The 19,842-nt window shown below is 37.0% G+C and overlaps 1 protein-coding gene across 1 annotated transcript; it reads left to right on the top strand.

Moving 5' to 3' along the window:
- Positions 1 to 985: 985 nt before the first annotated feature.
- ttc12 (tetratricopeptide repeat domain 12) lies at positions 986 to 18,975 on the top strand. The gene is made up of 21 exons (XM_048161237.1): positions 986 to 1,143; positions 2,221 to 2,384; positions 2,555 to 2,585; positions 2,806 to 2,883; positions 2,986 to 3,107; positions 3,230 to 3,289; positions 5,055 to 5,126; positions 5,246 to 5,306; positions 5,747 to 5,935; positions 8,561 to 8,630; positions 10,330 to 10,418; positions 10,810 to 10,978; positions 11,651 to 11,740; positions 12,454 to 12,517; positions 14,524 to 14,658; positions 14,905 to 14,997; positions 15,184 to 15,252; positions 15,704 to 15,805; positions 17,211 to 17,310; positions 17,415 to 17,640; positions 18,493 to 18,975. The coding sequence occupies exons 1-21, from the start codon at positions 1,086 to 1,088 to the stop codon at positions 18,560 to 18,562; spliced, it is 2,112 nt and encodes a 703-aa protein (XP_048017194.1). The 5' UTR covers positions 986 to 1,085; the 3' UTR covers positions 18,563 to 18,975.
- The last annotated feature ends 867 nt before the right edge of the window (positions 18,976 to 19,842 follow it).

Genomic DNA, 19,842 nt, shown 5'->3' on the forward strand with positions numbered 1-19,842 from the left:
ATATATATATATATATACTGGCTAGATTTACGATGTTAATAACTGTGGAAATGATGTGAAAAGGGTCTATGCACAATTATATGATTTTTTCCCATTCAGTTTATTTGTCATTAAACGGTCATTTCCCCACTGTCTGTGACCTTTTCAAAACAGACCTGCGAGAAATTTTAGGGTCATAACCCACAAGATGAGACCAGTATTAAATTATGACTATAAAATAAAAAGAAAGACAAGCATATGCAGAATATATAGCAAAATAACGGCCTAAGCTTTGAGTTTAAAATAGATTTAACGATGCAAACTGCTCAGGGCAGAATTATAATGATGAAATTTTAAAGCAGCAACACAAAAACTATTTCTGTCTTGCTCTGTTTACTATGAAAAACTACAAGACAGTCCATCAGCACTTCTTTGGTGTCTCAACGTTCACAATCTTGTTTACCAAATACGCATTTATGCCATTGTTCTCATGTTTTGTCTTGCACTGGCTTGTTTGATTGCATTTCATTTATTTATAGTGGTGTTTTTCTGCTATCCATATTTGAGACAGCTGCTATTATGTGCCTGAATGTCCCTCTAGGGATCAATAAAGTATGTTTTTCTGGAATAACAACAAGAGATAGAATGGAACAATAAAACATTTTTATCTGTGTTAGTATGCCTGTTTTTGGATTACATCTCAGTCGTTGTTCATATTCATGAATACGTGGACCTTCATCTGCCCTAAACCCTAAAACATAAAGTAAAGCTTTATACATTTCAACATTAATTCAAAAAGTTATGTTTTTTGACAAAATGAGTGTGTGGTTGTCATTGTACCAGGAAAGGTGTTGCTTTCACACAGTAATGCAGGCTACTGTTACTAAACATTCGATGTAACAAAATAAAATAAGTTGAAATTGATATCACATCGTAAAAAATGCTACTTTGACCGTGTAATGTAGTTACAAGCAACAACCAGCAGGAGTAAACTATTCCTTTTGCACATGGCTGCTTTTGCTATGGTTACGGATACACTTCCGTAAACAAACCTGCCTCACTTCTCTTCACTGAATACCTCTTGTTTTTTGAACTCGTTTTCAAGCATGACTTTGCAAGATAGCGACGACCTCGAAAGGTTTTTGAGGAATGCTGACCAGATAAGTAAGTGCTGTTTGTTTACAACCCCATTTTCACCTATATCGGTACGCATAAGGGACGTATTTATACAAAGTCGGGTCAAACAAAAGAGTACCTAAAAACCATACTTAAGTAAAAGTACTGATACCTTACATTGAAAATGACTCCACTACACGTTATAAGTAACCAATTCCAGTACGACTTGAGTAAAAGTCTTAAAGTATCTGATTTTAACAGTACTTATGTATTTTACTCATGCTGAATGTAGGCTCAGAGATGCACTAGTCCTGAGAGACATGCCAGTGAAAATAAGAAACAATTGATTTGTAAGATGAGAAATCAAGTTTATATTTTTTAAAATCAAAATAAAACTGAACATCTCAATGTTGCAATAAATCAAGGTCGACACAACAACCTCTTAAACGTCTACAAACTCTCAAGTCTCAGTTGAGCTGAAGTGCACAGAAAGGTCATAAATAAACCAATATCCTTCAAAACAGTCGTAGTGGATCAATAAAACAATGTTAAGTAGAATTAAATAGTCAAAGTCTACTGTACGTGCTGGTTTGAGCCTCATCACCTGCTGCAGTCATTTCCTCATCTAATAAATCAAACATCTGCGAACAGCAACTACCTGCTAATGCACTCACATTCACATAAAGTAGCCTTGTTGACAAGTTTGTGCGAGTAAAGGCAAAATGCACAAGATAAAGTACCTTCAATGCCCTTAGATGGCAATATTGCTTCTTTATATCAGAAACAAACTGCTGCAGAAAAGTTAGCTGCCATGAAAAATGTAATTTGTGATTGCATTACCCATCACAAATGTAGTGGAGTAAAAAGTACATTTACTTGTTCAAAAATGTAGTCAAGTAGAGAGTAAAAGTTGCCAATATCTTTGATACTCAGTACAACTACAAAGTAGCCAAAAAGATACTTAAGTACAGTAACTAGTTACATTTACTAAAGTACTTTACACCTCTGGGGTCAAACCAGTGGACTCTCAGTAATGTGGAATTAGGCATAATTTAGCGCACATATTTTTATTGAATCATGAAGTAAATGTAATTGGAGTTGTTTTTTGTTGATATCTGATTGCAGATGAGTTGATAAAAGAGTTCAATTCCAGCGATGTGTCGTGCCAGGAGAAAGCACTTACGAAGGCCAATCAATTCATCTCATCTGTGGAGCAGGTGGAACCATGTAAAACCAAAATCAATAAGACGGTTATAAACAAAAATCCTTCATTTGAAAATGGGCCTCCGGTACAGTATTTACAGTCTATTAAAAATTTAATATATAATATAACATAATGTGAATAAACACTTAATTGCATTTTAAATATATACATAATATTTCAAAGAGATTATGTGACTATTACATTCATAACTAATATTTGTTATACAGTTACACTGCTTTTTTCCTTTCTTTTCAGAACATCCAGTATGAATCAAGTAAAAATCCAGGTAGGTTTGTGTATTGGAGTCTCTTATTCTCGGTTCAGCAGTTGACAAGACTTCTCTGTCTCTGTTGAATAATTTGGATTCAGGTATAAAACTTGAATGTCTGCTCTTGACATCTTGTAAATGATTCATAAATCAATACAAACTTGCTCACCTTCATCTTCACTTCTTGTCTTTTTATTATAAATCTTGCAACGGTTTCTTGTACCCTTCGATTCGTCAGAGAATTTCTTCAGGACATTAGAAAAAGATGCCGAAGAGAGAAGTCAGAGAAGAAAGATGAAAGAGGAAAAAGCCAACGGTGTGTACACTGAAGCCCGAGAGCGAAATGGGCAGTTTTTGGGCAGTTTTTGCATTGTCAGTTGCAACGTCTAGATTTCCTTTGTCCTCGTTTGACCTGCAGCGTTAAGGGAGCTGGGGAATGAGGCTTTCACTCAAGGTGACTACGAAACGGCTGTCAGGTTTTATACTGAAGGCTTGGAGCAGCTGCGTGACATGCAGGCTCTCTACACAAACAGAGCTCAGGTACTTCTACATTTCAGAGCGAGCTCTTCTACAATAATAAGATGAGCCGTATCATAACGGATATTCCTGTGAGACTTCTCCTCTTGTGATTTTATTGTCTCATGCATTCATGTATTATGTAGGCCTTTATCAAGCTGAAGAGATATAAGGAGGCCATAAGTGACTGTGAGTGGGCTCTGAGGGTGAGTAGATCAGTGGGAAAGAGGTCAGAGAAGTGACCCCTCATTTTTCAGTGTCAGCCGAAGCAGAGAGTTTCTCTTAGTGAGAACAGCAGGTTCCATAGAGTGGCTTCTATTGAACTGGATAGTTGCTCAGCATTAGAAAATTGGGTTCCTTCTTGAGCTGTGCTGGATAGTCTTTGCTGCTGGAAAAGTTTTAGAAAGATAAGAGCTAGCTAGCTTTATTTATATATTCTTTTAATGCTCTAATCCTTTTAATAAAGCAAAAGTGTGTGTGCACATCTTAAAGGTGCCCTAGATTCAAAAATTGAATTTACCTCAGCATAGTTAAATAACAAGAGTTCAGTACATGGAAAAGACATACATTGAGTCTCAAACTCCATTGTTTCCTCCTTCTTATATAAATCTCATTTGTTTAAACGACCTCCGAAGAACAGGCGAATCTCAACATAACACCGACTGTTACGTAACAGTAGGGGTGTACGCCCCCAATATTTGCATATGCCAGCCCATGTTCCCAACATTATAAAAGGCATTAGACAAGGGCAGCCAGTTAACGTCTGGATGTGCACAGCTGAATCAACAGACTAGGTAAGCAAGCAAGAACAACAGCGAAAAATGGCAGATGGAGCAATGATAACTGACATGATCCATGATAACATGATATTTTTAGTGATATTTGTAAATTGTCTTTCTAAATGTTTCGTTAGCATGTTGCTAATGTACTGTTAAATGTGGTTAAAGTTACCATCGTTTCTTACTGTATTCACGGAGACAAGAGCCGTAGCTATTTTCATTTTTAAACACTTGCAGTCTGTATAATTCATAAACACAACTTCATTCTTTATAAATCTCTCCAACAGTGTAGCATTAGCCGTTAGCCACAGAGGACAGCCTCAAATTCACTCAGAATAAAACGTTAACATCCAAATAAATACTTTACTCATATAATTCGAATCATGCATACAGCATGCATGACGAACATCTTGTAAAGATCCATTTGAAGGTTATATTAGCTGTGTGAACTTTGTAAATGCGCTGTAATATAGTCGACAGCTCGTGTGGCAGGGAGCAGGCGAATTAAAGGGGCGGCGCTGCCTAAATCAGTGCATTGTTAATGATGCCCCAAAATAGGCAGTTAAAAAAATAAATTTAAAAAAATCTATGGGGTATTTTGAGCTGAAACTTCACAGACACATTCAGGAGACACCTTAGACTTATATTACATCTTGTGAAAAAGCATTCTTGGGCACCTTTAATCATATGATTATTGAAAAGTCATTCAGAAATAAAATTCAAAATTCTTATGTCTTTCAGAGGGTTGCGCCTTGTCACGCAGTAATGAAGATCTAAAGGGGCTCTCTCTATGATATAATTTCTGGGGGTTTTTACACTTTTTCACAAATGCGAGATTTTAAAGTCAGAATTGCGTGTTATAAAGTCAGAATTCTGAGAAAAAAGTCAGAATTGTGACATAAAGTCAGAATTGTGTGATTAAAAATGCGAGAAAAAAGTCAGATCTCCCAATTCTGACTTTATAACTCACAAATGTGAGTTTAAATCTCACAATTCTGAGAAAAAAAAAAAATTTATTTAGTGGCGGAAACAAGCTTCCATAGTATTCACCTCTGAATTGTATTTATTTATTTTTTTGCTAAAATAATAGTCTGGGATATAAAATATCACTTTTCTGACTCTACTTTATTATTTCAAATCATCTTCTGTTGATTTCAAGTGGCAAATGAATATATAAATCTTTCATTCACAGTGCAATGAGAAGTGTATTAAAGCGTATATACACATGGGAAAATCTCACCTAGCACTCAAGGATTTCCCACAGGTAAGTATCGCTCAATAGAAGTCCTTCTGTCCTTTCAAGTCTAAAGCTGGATTACACTTATATTCCTCACCTTATTTGACACCTCTCCTTTTATCCTGCTGTTTTTTCTTCACTTTCAGTCCAGGATTTGCTATCGAAAGATTTTGGAGATGGAGCCACAGCGGGAAACCATGGTCAAAGGTATGATTCAAAAATGCTGTGAAGATATGAGGCAAGGGAAGGCGAGGTCAATATTTTAGACTTTAGATCCATGCTTTGGCAGCAGAGTAGGATTAGCAATGTTATTAGTTAGCTTTTTGCATCTGTCTAAATATGTACTTTCAAGCATCTCTCAGCAGTACCAGAATAAACTGCGTTCACTTATAGTTTTTACATGAGTCTCTCTCACACGTTCCCTGTTTCTCCCCCAGAACATTTTCTTGTAGAAAGCCTCACATGCTTACACCAGCAGTTTTTAGACCATTAGTTGCTCATTTACATTCATTCTGAACTTTTCCAGAGGAATAATGACAATTATGGATTTCCATTCTATGCATTTTAATAGAGTATTTCCACGTGAATATGCAAAAAAAGAAGTATGTTCATGGAGCAGTCACGTTACATTTATATTGCTTTAATAGCTTATCTAAGACAAGTGGATTTGGAAGAGAAGGTGGCTCTCCAGGAAAAGGCAGCTTGGGAAGAGCTACAATCAGGAACAGAACAGGCCACCGCAGTACTAGAGCTGCTGAAGAAGCTCGACAGACCCAATGAGATCAATCTTTACTACTGTGGTGGATTGGAGCTGCTCTCACAGGCTATTAAAGACTGTAAGTTCACACAATTAATTCAGAGTCCTTTGATTTTTTTTTTTTTTATCAGATGCTGCTGTTGTTTCTTGTTTATTATTTAGTTGTCACTGAACTCCAGCAGTTTTTTTGGTAGGATGAACAAATGTTTATGGCAGTGTTGAACCTCAGATTTGTGTGAAATATGCCTTTGGTTTACCCAGTGTTGTTCCAGCACCCAGGGCGGTATTTCTTGCACTTCGGATCGATACGGAGAGGAGAGTAGTGAGGAATTTTTTGCAGATGGCTCATTGATTCTGCTCTGCGGTTCATTTGCAGTTCATGATGAGGAAACTAATCCTCATGATCAGCCTCAGAGGACAGACACAGTCCTATTGCAAGTACAGGCACAAGCCTTTTAGATTTTGTTAGTGAACACGTGCATTACCTTTCAGTTTTTGTCTGCTTGGTTCTGATCTTGTGTTAATATACAGGAATAACATTATGACCACCTTCCTAATATTGTGTTGGTCCCCCTTTTGCTGCCACTAGACCCCTGAAGGTGTGCTGTGGTATGTGGCACTAAGATCTTAGCAGCAGATCCTTTAAATCCTGTAAGTTGTGGATCAAACTTGATTGTTCAGCACATCCCACAGATGCTCGATTGGATTGAGATCTGGGGAATTTGGAGGCCAAATCAACACCTCAAACTCGTTGTTGTGCTCCTCATTCCTGAACCATTTTTGCTTTGTGGCGGGGTGCATTATCCTGCCGAAAGAGGCCACAGCCACCATGGAATACCGTTTCCATGAAAGGGTGTACATGGACTGCAGCAATGCTTAGGTAGGTGGTACGTGTCAAAGTAACATCCACATGGATGGCAGGACCCAAGGTTTCCCAGCAGAACATTGTCCAAAGCATCACACTGCCTCTGCAGGCTTGCCTTCTTCACATAGTGCATCCTGGTGCCATGTGCTCCCCAGGTGAGCGACGCACATGCACCTGGCCATTCACGTGATGCCACCTTCTTCCATTGCTCCGTGGTCCAGTTCTGATGCTCACGTGCCCACTGTTGGCACTTTCGGCAGTGGACAGGGGTCAGCATGGGCACCCTGACGGGTCTGCGGCTGTGCAGCCCCATACACAACAAACTGTGATGCACTGTGTATTCTGACACTTTTATATCAGAAGCAATTTGAGCTACAGTAGCTCGTCTGTTGGACCACACGGGCCAGCCTTCGCTCCCCACGTGCATCAGTGAGCCTTGGTTGCTGGTTCACCACTGTTCCTTCCTTGGACCACTTTTGATAGATACTGACCACTACAGACCGGGAACACCCCACAAGAGCTGCAGTTTTGGAGATGCTCTGACCCAGTCGTCTAGCCTTCACAATTTGGCCCTTGTCAAACTCACTCAAATCCTTACGCTTGCCCATTTTTCCTGCTTCTAACACATCAACTTGGGCAAAATGTTCACTTGCTGCCTAATATATCCCGCCCACTAACAGGTGCCGTGATGAAGAGATAATCAGTGTTATTCACTTTACCTGTCAGTGATCATAATGTTATGCCTGATCGGTGAATATAGGAAAACCAGCGACTTCACAAAAGGAGTAAAGTGAATATTTCTGAATTTGAGTTTATATTTGAAACTCAATTTCTGTAATAAACACAAACAATACAAAAACAATACAAACAGCAGATGTTTAAATGATTTTAAATCGTAAAGTTGAGTTATTATGAAACAAAAAAAATAAAAAATAAAATTAACATTTCATTTAAAATGTACTTTTATTGTGTAGTTTACTCTTGTTTGAAAGCACACTAGAGTTCAAATGTTTTGGGGACTTCTTTTTAAAAGAAGTCACTTATGCTCACCAAAGCTGCATTTATTTGATCAAAAATGCAGTAAATCTGTTTGTGAATTATTATTAAAATTTAAAATAACTGATTTCTATTTGAATATATTTTAAATGTAAATTATTCCTCTGGTGGTAAAGCTGAATTTTCAGCATCATAACTGCAGTCTTCAGTGTCACATGATCCTCCTTTAGAAATCATTCTAATATACTGATTTTGTGCTCAAGAAACATGACTTATTATCAATGCTCAAACTGATTAATATTTTTTGTGGAAACCACACTTTTTTCAGGATTCTGAGAACAGCACTATGTTTGTTATACTTCAATTTAAGTTACCTTGTCAAGGTAACATTATAAAAACTACATTCTAAATCGAACTTTTAACTTTAAATTTGATTTCCTACTTTAAATTCTGCAGTCCTTTCAAACAGAAATCCTCTCTTTAAAGCTATTTAAAGTGTCAGAAGTATTCTGCAAAGGTAAAATATGGGTCTGTGCATTGTGAAGCATAATCTTGAAAGCTCTCCAAGACTGAAAGCTTTGTGCCAATGTTTTGTACAGGTGGGATACCTGAATGGCTCTTTGTGAACTAATTTCTAGTACTTCCTCAGAACGAACACTGCTTTTGTGTAGATAAGGCAGCGCTCTCTTATTCTTGATGAGCTTTTGTTTATTCTCCTTGTACGCTCTTTTGCCCTTGAACGAAGCGTATTGTGTGTCTGAAGCTGGCTACTGTGATTTAGTGTTGATATATGGCTCTCACTACACACCTACTAACACTGACCTTATCTGGTATCTCTCACAGGTACTGGGCAGACATTATTCAGATTAAACAATGGCTTCAGTATCATTAATGGCAATAACATTGTAAGAAGGTAAGGTTGCTAAAGAAGTGAACTTGACAGTTTGTGGTCAGAATGTACTTTCAGCATTTGAAAATGGTTGTGTACTGGTCTCTAGAAGTTGTATTTGAATTAATTGAATTTAAAGCTTTTTGCATAGTACTTACTGTAGTATTATAAAATGTGTACGCATAATCCAGTGTGTATGATTGCTTGCTACTTCATTTATCAAGCAGCTTTTTCTCCCCTTATCGGCTGTCTTGTTCCAACCAAATATGCTATTAAAATTAACTGACTAATTTGAATACATTTAAACCACAAATGTGTAATCTGGCACTGCTGTGTAATCATGTCTTGTGTTGGAATTTACCTTTCCACAGCAGAATGAAATTGAAATGGTTTATCTATGTTTGACAATGATTGATTGGTTTGTTTGGGAGATTCGCTTTGTTTATTTCTTATAGTTTGCACACATGTGGTCTCTAATCTATAAACCATGTTTGTTTGAAGGGATAGTTCTGCCAAACATGAAAATTCTGCCATAATCGGACAATCTGGTTAGTTGTAAAACTTTTTGCATGATTTTAGCCGTTGATACTAGCCCGCTTTCTAGCTAGCAAAAGTCGGCCGGCATAACCGAGTTAAATTGCCGCTACAGGTTTCCAACTGACGAGATTATGTGTTTATTCAGAGGATCTGTGCAGAAAGAGATAAAAGCCCCTCCCATGACGCGAATTCGCGTCTGAACACACTTTGTTTAGACGCGCGAATTTTACGCGCGTCCGAAGCGTCTGACTTCAAAATGTTCAAGCGTCCAACTAGACGCGTCTGGCACGAATTTGACGCCCCAGACGCGTTCGGTGTGAACGCAGCATAAGGGTACGTTTACATGACAACGATATGCTTAAAACAGAGAAGTTTTTCAGTTTTCCGTATACAGATGAGTCGACACTATTGTCAAAACAATATCTATTCACACTGATCCGCGAAAATGACAAAAAAATGCTGTATTTTGCTGTTAGGCAATTAGATGGTGATGAAACACTATAAACTGAACATGTAATGTTGCACATGACGTCATAATTTTCACAGATTTGCGTTTTTGTTGTTTTTTATTGTTTAAAAACTTGCACTTTGAAACCCAAAACTCCATTGTCATGTAAATGAACGGCCAAAACGCATAAAACGTTTTGTTTTTACTCATGTAAACAGCCCCTAAAAGTCCATTGAACCCATTATATACTATTATAGTACTTATTAATATTTTAAATGATTAATCTTTTAAATATTTTCAGTTTTAGTAAATTTGTCATGTGCTTTTGCCATTTTTATTTCTATTTAGCTTTAATGTTTAATTAGTGCCTTAACTTATTTTATTTTAGTTAGCTGACAAAGCAACATTTCTATTTTTCATTTAAGTTTTGTAAGTGTAAGTTTTTCATCTAATATTTGTTTTATTTTCTTTCATCTTTATTTCAATTAACAAAAAACTATTTTTAATATTTTTAGTTAACAATAACAGCACTGACCCGTATGACTATTTCTTCCATGGAACACAATTTTTGAAGAATGTCGTTATTTTCCATGCATTTATAGTGAAAGAGGACATCCAAAATGGATGCAAAGCAAAAAAATTGTTTTTGGGTGAACTATCCCTATAACTCCATTTGGTCTACAGTGCATGACTGAAGAGTGTTTACTGTATTATAGTTTTTTCACCTTTTGTATTTAGCTGTCTTTCACAGAATTCAAAAGATCCATATGCAGTGGATCTATGCGTGTCCGCAGTCAAACTATGGAGGACAGTTTGCGCTGGAAACGGTAAGATGAAATGCATCACGTGAGCATATGAATCTTTTTCAAAGACCTTGAAAATGAAAGAAGCTATTGCTGAGGAAAAATAGCAATCCCATTTCTTGTTTATCCTTTTAAACTCTCTATCTCTGGGAAAACTTCAAATGTATCGACAATACTTGTTCTGGTTCTTCTCCCCACCTTCTTTTAAAGTAATGAGGATTCGTGAAATTGTCTTAATTCAAGTCAATATCAATTTATTCTGTTCTTGCCTGCTAGCAAAGAAATGGTTATTGCCTCCCACATTAAAAGTCTCTTTAGTAAGTTCTTTGTGCCCTTCAGGTGTAATCTCATTAACTGGTCACTTACATTGGCATTTATCTTTGTTAAACCCTCTCCATAATTGTGTTCCTTCCAGAGCAGAACCAACAGCTGTTGATGGAGTGTCCCGTTACTAGACAACACGTGGTCCAGCTGTTGGCATCACCAATATGTGAAATACAGAAGGAAAGCCTGGAATTGCTCAGCTTGTACTCACAAACCCAGCACGGAAGGGACCTGGTCATCGGCAACCTTAATTTATGCCAGTGCGTACAGTATTTTTGGTGTCATGTTGAATGCATTGCATCGCAGTTTACAAAATGATATGCCTTGAATTAATTACTTACAACATAACACATATGAGGTTAAATGAGCCATTTAGACAGGACTAATTATGTGAAACAAAATGGATTGGCATGCCACACTGCTAAGAAATACTGTCATGGTTTAGATCTTTTTAGATCAGGGGTAAAGATAAAAATACATACCAAGAACATAATTAATAAGTAATAAATCACATATCATTAATTACTCAGCATTTAGATATGCTCCATGTTTATACTGATACATTTTTTATCTCTTAAATGTAATGTTTTTTCCTTTTATGTACTGTTAGAATAATTGCTTGCGTTGCTTAATTGAATATTTAAATAGCATTATTAATTCATTATATCAAAAAGTGAATGTTAAAATATATGTATTGATTTTACAATATTTACGAGTATAAATATTACATCAATTCCACTTTGATGTAAATTTCATCTTAACCTTCTATGTTTTCTACAAACCAGAGTTGGAGATAGATTTAAGTGTGGCGTTCCTACGATATCTGTGATTCATCTCATTAGCTAGCATGCAGAAGGCCTCCTACTGGTTATAGCATGTTTTATTAAAGTCCTTTTAATGAGCCCATAATGAATTCGTTCTGTCTCCTGTAGAATGGCAGAGAACCTGATGAGCTGCGTTTGCCGTGATACGAGCTCCGCGTCGGCGCTGTCAGTTTTGAAGAACTTGGCTGCAGAAAATAAGTATGCACAATCAATATAGTTGCTCTTACCATATGAATGCCCATGAGAGAGACAGCGAAACTGACCCTTTTTTACGAAATCTTGTGCACGGCCCACCTGAGAGTCTAGTAGATTCCCATACATCATAGTCGCTTGCACGTATTAAATCGAGACACATTCAAATTCATTCAGCTCAACAGCCCAGGTCCCTTGAGAACGCAAAGTGAACACATTTAAGACAAAACAATCCATCACATTCACAAATCCCTCCATTTATCTCTGTGAGAGAGATCAGCTTCTCACCGTTTCTAGTCATTCACCACCTTACAGATAGAGAAAGGTGCTCCCGGTGACCAGGAGATGGAATTAAGCTGCCACTTCATGCACAAAAGGAAATGAGAATGGCGTAACAGTTTGATGGATAGTCAATGAAAATTGTTCAGTGAATTCAAGCCGCTCTCTTATTTCTAGATAAGGATGGTTAGCCATATTGGTCTTGTCTTGTGTTGTACGTGTGAGGCGTCACCAACATGAGATTTGAAACCATAGATCTGCTTGGATCAGCACCCACCACATTATAACGCATTTTTATCTTTTGCCCCCACGGCTGTTTGCGCATTACAGCTAGAGGGTTATCTGAGGATTTTAGTCTGTTGAGCTTTATTCTTGTTAAGTAGCTCATTTCTTTATTTAATACATTATTTGTTGTTGTTTTTGTTGTTTATCTTTTTCAGATTTAAGATTCAGTCGAGGGAGAATTTCACAGCAGTTTTTGCCCTTCCTCTTGAACATCTGCTGGTGATGTATTACGAAACATCTTTCATAATCACACTAATGCGATATTTTCATATTTACACTAAATGCAAATAGCGTCCCTTGTTGGCAAATGCTTTTTACGCTAGCTCTGCCCACCAATGTCTGGTTGGGACACTCAAGTTTTAAAAAAGACACACAATCTTCAGTGGCGCAGTAGTAGTAAGCGATCGACGCAGGTTCGAATCCGTCTTTTGCCGAGCTCGCATTTATTTTCAATAAAAATGAAAATAATGTTCTAAAAGTGGAAATAAACTGCGAGCCAGTCTTTAAAAAATATTTAAAGTGTTTATTGGGTAGGGTAGGGGAAGGTGTAGGGAGGGTTTTTATTGTCCCAAAAAGGCAGCATCCATTTAATAATTTTAATAAATATAATCATTTACACTCTATGATATTATTGCATCCTGTTAATGTACAAAAATGTTGAGATGCAAATAGTATCTGCCAATATAAAGTACATAAAGAACTGATACTTTTACATGGTGTAAATAGAATCTATCGCTATTTTCACCTAGTGTAAATAGAATATCGCTAAGAAAATGCTGCTATTGTCAGTGTAAATAGGATATATTGCTATTTTCACTTTGTAGCATCTATCGTAATAACATCTAATTGCTTTTTACATTTAGTGTAAATAGCATCTATCGCTATTTGCACTTAGTGCAAATAACCGCTGTCTAATTATAATAACATTATTCTAAATCATAATATCATATTCTAATACTTTATTGTTTGATTTATCAGACGTTTAGGCACAGGATTGTACATTGCTGCCATAACAACTAGAAGACATGACTATATACCTTATTATAGCACTTACAACATACAGTCACATACTTAGTAAAGAAACCTTTTCTTATTGATCAAAGACCCTTAATGCATCTTAGCATTGAAATGTCTTCCATCTGACTCTGTATTATGCAATCCAAAACCCTCTTCCTGAAGGTTGACTCCACATGCTAAGGTCTATTTAGTTTTGATTTAAGCTGTACCAAGATATTATTTTACCATACTGCAGTCTTCTGGTAGCAAAAGAACCCAAATCTTCAGAAAAAGCAAATATGTTGCTGCACTTCAGTGCAACATAGATTACAGTCCATGTAGAGATCCAGTTACTGATATGATTAACATTAGTAATTGTAACTGTAATTTGTGTCCTACTAATGACATGATTAGCTTTTAGATAATTAATTTACAATACTGTTCAAAAGATTGGAGTCGGTAAGATTTTTAAAAAATATTTTTGAAAGAAGTCTCTTCTGCTCACCAAGGCTGCATTTATTTGATAAAAAATACAGTAAAATTGGGAAATATGATTTGTTACAATTTAAAATTACAGTTTTCTGTTTTAATGTATTTTAAAATGTAATTTATTCATGTGATGGCGAAGCTGAATTTTCAGCAGCCGTTTCTTCAATCTCACATGATCCTTAAAGGATTAGTTTACTTTCAAATGAAAATTAGCCCAAGCTTTACTCGCCCTCAAGCCATCCTAGATGTATATGACTTTCTTCTTTCTGATGAACACAATCGGAGATATCCTGATGCATGCGAGCTTTATAATGGCAGTGAACAGGGGTCACAAGTATGAGCTGAAGAAAGTGCTTCCATCCACATCCATCCATCCATAAACTTGTACTCCACAGGGAATACAAATGGATGGATATGGATGGAGGCCCTTTCTTTAGCTCATACTCATTGGTCCCGTTCACTGCCATTATAAAGCATGGATGCGTCAGGATATTTATTAATATAACTCTGATTGTGTTCATCAGAAAGAAGAAAGGCATATACACCAAGGATGGCTTGAGGGTAAGTAAAGCTTGGGGTCATTTTCATGTGAAAGTGAACTAATCCTTTAAAAAAATAATTTTAATATGCTGATTTCCCCAAGAAACATTTTACATTTGATTTATTTAATGCATCTTTCCTGAATACAAATATTAACTCTTTCTTTCTTTCTTTCTTTCTTTCTTTCTAAAACAAATTAGTCTAATATAATGACAGCTGACCACAAGATCCTGGCTTCTGTGATTTCTGTGATTGGGAGCATGGCTCTGGATGATATCATCAGTAAAAAGCTGGCAGGACGTGAAGAATTTTGGAAATGCTCTCTTCAAGCAATGGTAAGCTTGGAGATGATAACCCTTTACATCACAACCAAGCTCCCAAATACTCCGTCCTTGAACATTGCTGAATTATGTATGACGTCTTGCACTGTGAATTTTGATTCTAAGGGTTTGTTTCTAAGCTCCTTTTGCTATTTTGTTGCATGAGCTGTGAAACAGCCATTTTCCACAGACGCTAAAACTGCAAAAGGACATGAATTTAATTTCCGGCACTGTCAAGATAAAGCTCTGTTTTGGTTGCAGGAGCGGTGCGTCGCCTGTGAATGTAGAAGTGTCCTCTATCCCCTCCTGGGTTTGATGATCAACTTAGCCTCAAATCCCTCTCAAGTTGTCCAGGTAAAGTAGGAAGTTTAATATGCTGGGCTATGGGCCAGCGCTCATCCAACACATCAAGCACTTTTGTAGCCAAAGGATTGGCAGAATGTTCTGCTAGTGGCTTTTCTCTCCATATGTTGCAATCATGTCTGAAACAGCAAAGGAAAATTGGAGAGAATGCTTTTTTGGCTCTCTTTTGACACACAGGAGCACGCTGTTCTGGCCAGCAGCAGGTGCTTGGACCTGCTGAGCGATTCCTCTGGAGGCGTCATCACAGTGAGTTGAATTCGTTTTACCAAGGCCATAGCTAGCTTTAACCCACCCCCTGATGATGGAAGCCGCCAGAACGTTTGAACTGTAGATTTCTGCACATTAATTATTAAAATGTTCATTCTGCAGGATGTGGAACCCTGCGTATTCACCTCTCTAGAGCATCCCTACAAAACATTTACACATATGGGCTCTACAAGATCAAAAATGAAAGTTTAAATATATGGATGTCCTTAGATGCCTAACATCCCCAAGAGAAGAATTTCGCATGCACTGAAGCATTTACATAGCGATTACTGAAGCAGCCTCAGGCCCTAGCTTGGGGACTATTTTCTCTGACTATGTAAATTGGGTTCCAGGTTGTTTGCTTGGGTTTTCCTAATCCTTTTGAAATGACCTATGTTTCCTAAGGATGGGAGTTATGGTATCAAACATGTTGTTTTGTCTTCGGCTTCAGAGAGCTGCAGGTTTGCTGAGCGTTCTCCTCCCTATGTCTCCTGATGCCACTCAGGAAGTTGTGCGGAATGGAATAGTGAAGAAGTTGCTGAAGATTCTGAAGGTAGAGAATATATGTTTAAGTGTGATAAATGAGATAGAAGATATTGGAGATGGTAGAGATTATGCCCCTTGCATTCAATTGGCAATTTAAATCATCTACATTTAAATTTTAAATTTAAACAAATCTCTACCGAAAGATCTTCTTAGCCCAGCAGAGGACCAGTTGATTATAAATTATTGCTGACTTTCAGCCCTATCTATCTATCTATCTATCTATCTATCTATCTATCTATCTATCTATCTATCTATCTATCTATCTATCTATCTATCTATCTATCTATCTATCTATCTATCTATCTATCTATCTATCTATCTATCTATCTATCTATCATCTGTCTGTCTGTCTGTGTTTCTGTCTGTCTGCCTGTCAATCAACAGAAAAAGGCAACAACATATCATCATGAATATCGACAGACATTTTTGGAGTTAAGATGCAATTTTCCTCTCCTTAGACTTGTATTTATAGATGGATCCAAAGCAGATAATTGTGTATTGGCAGCAGCAATAATTGGAGATCAATGTCATGGCATGAGAATCCCAGGATTCTTTACAGCTGAAGCTTGTGCTTTACTACTGGCTTTGGAAAATATAGAAAATGGACAAGAACAAAATGTATTAATCTTCACAGATATAGAAAATGGACAAGAACGAAATGTATTAATCTTCACTAAATCTTGCTTTCAGGCAGTAGAATCTGTAAAGACTGATCATCCCATAATTATAAATATATTAGCTAAAGTAGATCTTTTACACAAGAAAAATGTCATTATCTTTTTTTTGCTGGGTTCACTTCCAGGTCATATTGGTTTATCTGGTAATGAGAAAGCAGACATCGCTGCAAAGGAGACTCTCAACTTGAATATGTCAAATTCCACCGTCTGATCTCAGACCAGTAATAAACTCCTAAATTAATAACGTGTGGCAGATGGAATGGGAAAATGCAAAGGAAATCAGTTACACGAAATAAGTCCTAATATAAGAAGAATTTTTTTACTAATTTCAAATCTAGGTATGATTAAGTTGTTTTTATTAGATGCCATACAAGGCTTACACATGGTTATTTATTAAAAGGTGAAGAGCCACCATCATGCCTTCCATGTCAAACAACAATGACTATTCAACATATTTTTCTGGACTGCAATGTTTTTAATGTAAATAGGCAATGGTTTTATTCAGAGATGTGTTTAACTGATGTATTCTATGTGTCTGTTGTTCTGTCTATCTATCTATCTAAAGAGTTTAACTTTGCAGGCTGCCTCTATTTCACATTCTTGTATTCTGGTGACCAGCTATATTGTTTTTCTTCTTCTTCTTCTTCTTCTTCTTCTTCTTCTTTTTTAAGCAGAGTATTGCAATTGCAATTATAGAGATTTAACTGAAATTTGCTTGTGTATCTGTCCTGTCAGGTAGGAGGAGAGATGAGCTCCAGATACTCCATTAAAGCCCTGACAGTCTGCACTGCCTCAATCCCACAGGCTTGTGAGGAGCTGGTTAAGCTTGACGAACGTGAGTTCTGAGGGCCAGGGAGGCAGAGGATTGGATTCAATAGGATGTTTTAAGCTCTGTGGCCTTACGGTGACTTTGTGTGCTACACACATTTATTCATTCAGGGCTGCACACTTTGAGAAAACTCCTGGGCAGCATTGACGAGTTGGTGGTGGGGAACGCAGCTTTGTGTATGGGCCATTGCTTAGAAGTGGATGGAGCTGCCAGTGGCCTCCTGGGCACAGACTGCGTGCCGTTGCTGCTACGCCACAGCGCCGGAGACGCCAAAAGAGCAGCCGTTCGGCAGAACGCAGCCATCACCCTTGGGAAGCTGTGCAAAATAGAACCCAGGTATAATTAATTCTGACTTGCCTTTTGCAGTCAGCTGCATTATATTGATTAACATTCATGCTGATGTACTCATATACAGCAGTGATACTCTGGGAAACATGAAGGTGAAAAGATAAAGCCTCCTCATAATTAACCTCAACAAGATGATGAACTGTCTGAATGCATAATGAATTAAAAAATGTCAGGTCTAGAGTTTATGGGCATAAGCAAGGCATCCTAATTGATGTGATTCCGATATAAACGTGTTTGCTTGTTGCATTTGACATTAATTTATATTCTCGTCTCATTTTATGGCTGTTAATTAAAGAGCACTTTTACAGATGTGAGAGTTTCTTTAAATATTTACCGATTGCACCTTTACGCTTTTATTGACATAAAGAACTATCAAGTTTTTTCCTTCATCTTTAATTTATGAAGGGTTCACAAGATCAGGCCTGAGAGAAGTAACTCTGTTAGTTAAGTGTTTTTGAGGCATCTTATTCTCCCAGTCAGCATCTAACAAGGACAATCCAACAAAGAGGAGTCAGAATCTTATGCCATTCAACTTTGATGAGCTTTCAACTTCTCAGAGGTAACGCTTCTCCGAGCATGAGTCTTTACAGTTAGATTTCAAACCGTTGAGATCAGAGTGCAGCCTAAAAAAGACATTTTAGACAGAAAACAGTGGAGGATACAGACACTACCAAAAATATTACACGTGAAACTGCTTTATATGCAGAGCAAACTGGCTGACGTTTTCATGCTTGTTTGCATTTCATATTCTTAGCTCTGGTTTTATATGTGATTGTTCAGAATACGTTGTGTGGTCAAAATGAGAAAGGTTTGATAAATCTCAGTTTTTTTTGTTTTCAGGCACATGGAGAAACTCAGGGAGCTTCATGGTTTAGAAATCCTTCATTCCTGTGTGAGATTGATCACGTGAGCCTTTACCCACATTCGGTTCCTCATTAAATGACCCCATAACTCAGGACACGCTTGCAAACACACACACATACAGATGAATGCTGTCCTTTGGTTCACAGCTTAAGATGCTCATCTTAAGTGAGGCCACAAATTACTGTCATGCCTTAAGGCCTATCTTGATTATGCAGCTGTTTCCTGTGTTCATTTTAATTAGAGAGAATTCACATTGACATGTGACTCTGTTATCTGCTGTTGTAGAGAACATGTTGCCCCGGGACGATATTCGAAACGTTTCAATTTCCTTTCATCCCAAATGACTCACTTGGGAAGTGTGTTGCCTTGATTACATTTTGCTCCCTGTTTGTTGATAAATGGATTAATGGTAGCTTTCATGTGTTAAATAAAAAGAATAAAAACTGCATTTGAAGATTATTACGGTTAAAGCCTGCTCATCTTTGCAGACTTGATAGCTTTAGAAAGCATTTGATGATGTAATGAGAAAAAAGTCAAATTGTTACAATTCAAATGGGTTTAGCAGAAGTGAGGCTGACAGTGTAATCCAGGGTTTGGGAAAAGATTTCACAAACAGACTGCAATATGGAACATTAACACTGCAGGTTTGTCCCAGAGCATATTTTGGATTTAGTTTCAGGTGGCGCACCACTATCCTTAAATGTGCTGTAAGCTAATTTTTGTAGTTTTGCTAACTTCTGTTAAACTTAGAGGAGTAGTTCATCAAATCTGTATGACTTTTTTTCTTCTGTGGAACAAAAAAGAAGATATTTTGAGAAAGTCTCTGGTATTTTGGGCCCAAAACTGTTCAGTTACTTACCAGCATTCTTCAAAATATCTTTTTTTATACAATTTTGGAAAGACGTGTGTGAGTAAATGATGACACAATTTTCGTTTGTGGGTGAAATATCCCTTTAATGTAAGCACCCAAGTTTTGGATGATTAGCCAACTTTGATGTCAATTGACTACTGACAAAATAGACCTATCACTAATTACTAATCACTTTTTTATATATATAATATTATGGTATTTAGCATTTTAATAATAATAATGACAATAGTATTTTAATAATAGCATATTCCCAGTTCCCAGTTTTATTTTGGAGGGCTCTTAAAATATATTTTTACATTTCTATTTATTTATTTAGAAGACACTTTTATTGAAAGCAACTTACAAATGAGTAAGACATTTTGAAGAGTCAGCAGGATAAAGTTAAGCGCTCAGAGAAGAGATGAGTTTTTAGCCATATATTCATTCTTATATTGAAGACATAACTAACCCTTCAG

The sequence above is a fragment of the Megalobrama amblycephala genome, linkage group LG16 (genome assembly GCF_018812025.1).
Source record: "Megalobrama amblycephala isolate DHTTF-2021 linkage group LG16, ASM1881202v1, whole genome shotgun sequence".
In the NCBI taxonomy this organism is placed as follows: domain Eukaryota; kingdom Metazoa; phylum Chordata; class Actinopteri; order Cypriniformes; family Xenocyprididae; genus Megalobrama; species Megalobrama amblycephala.

Bases quoted from the DNA above. Each gene is read 5' to 3' on its own strand.
- ttc12 (XM_048161237.1), top strand. From the start codon at position 1,086: ATGACTTTGCAAGATAGCGACGACCTCGAAAGGTTTTTGAGGAATGCT. The intron at 2,884-2,985 runs GTGTGTACACTG...TTTGACCTGCAG, and splicing joins GAAAGAGGAAAAAGCCAACG to CGTTAAGGGAGCTGGGGAAT. The intron at 12,518-14,523 runs GTGATGTATTAC...AAAACAAATTAG, and splicing joins TTCCTCTTGAACATCTGCTG to TCTAATATAATGACAGCTGA.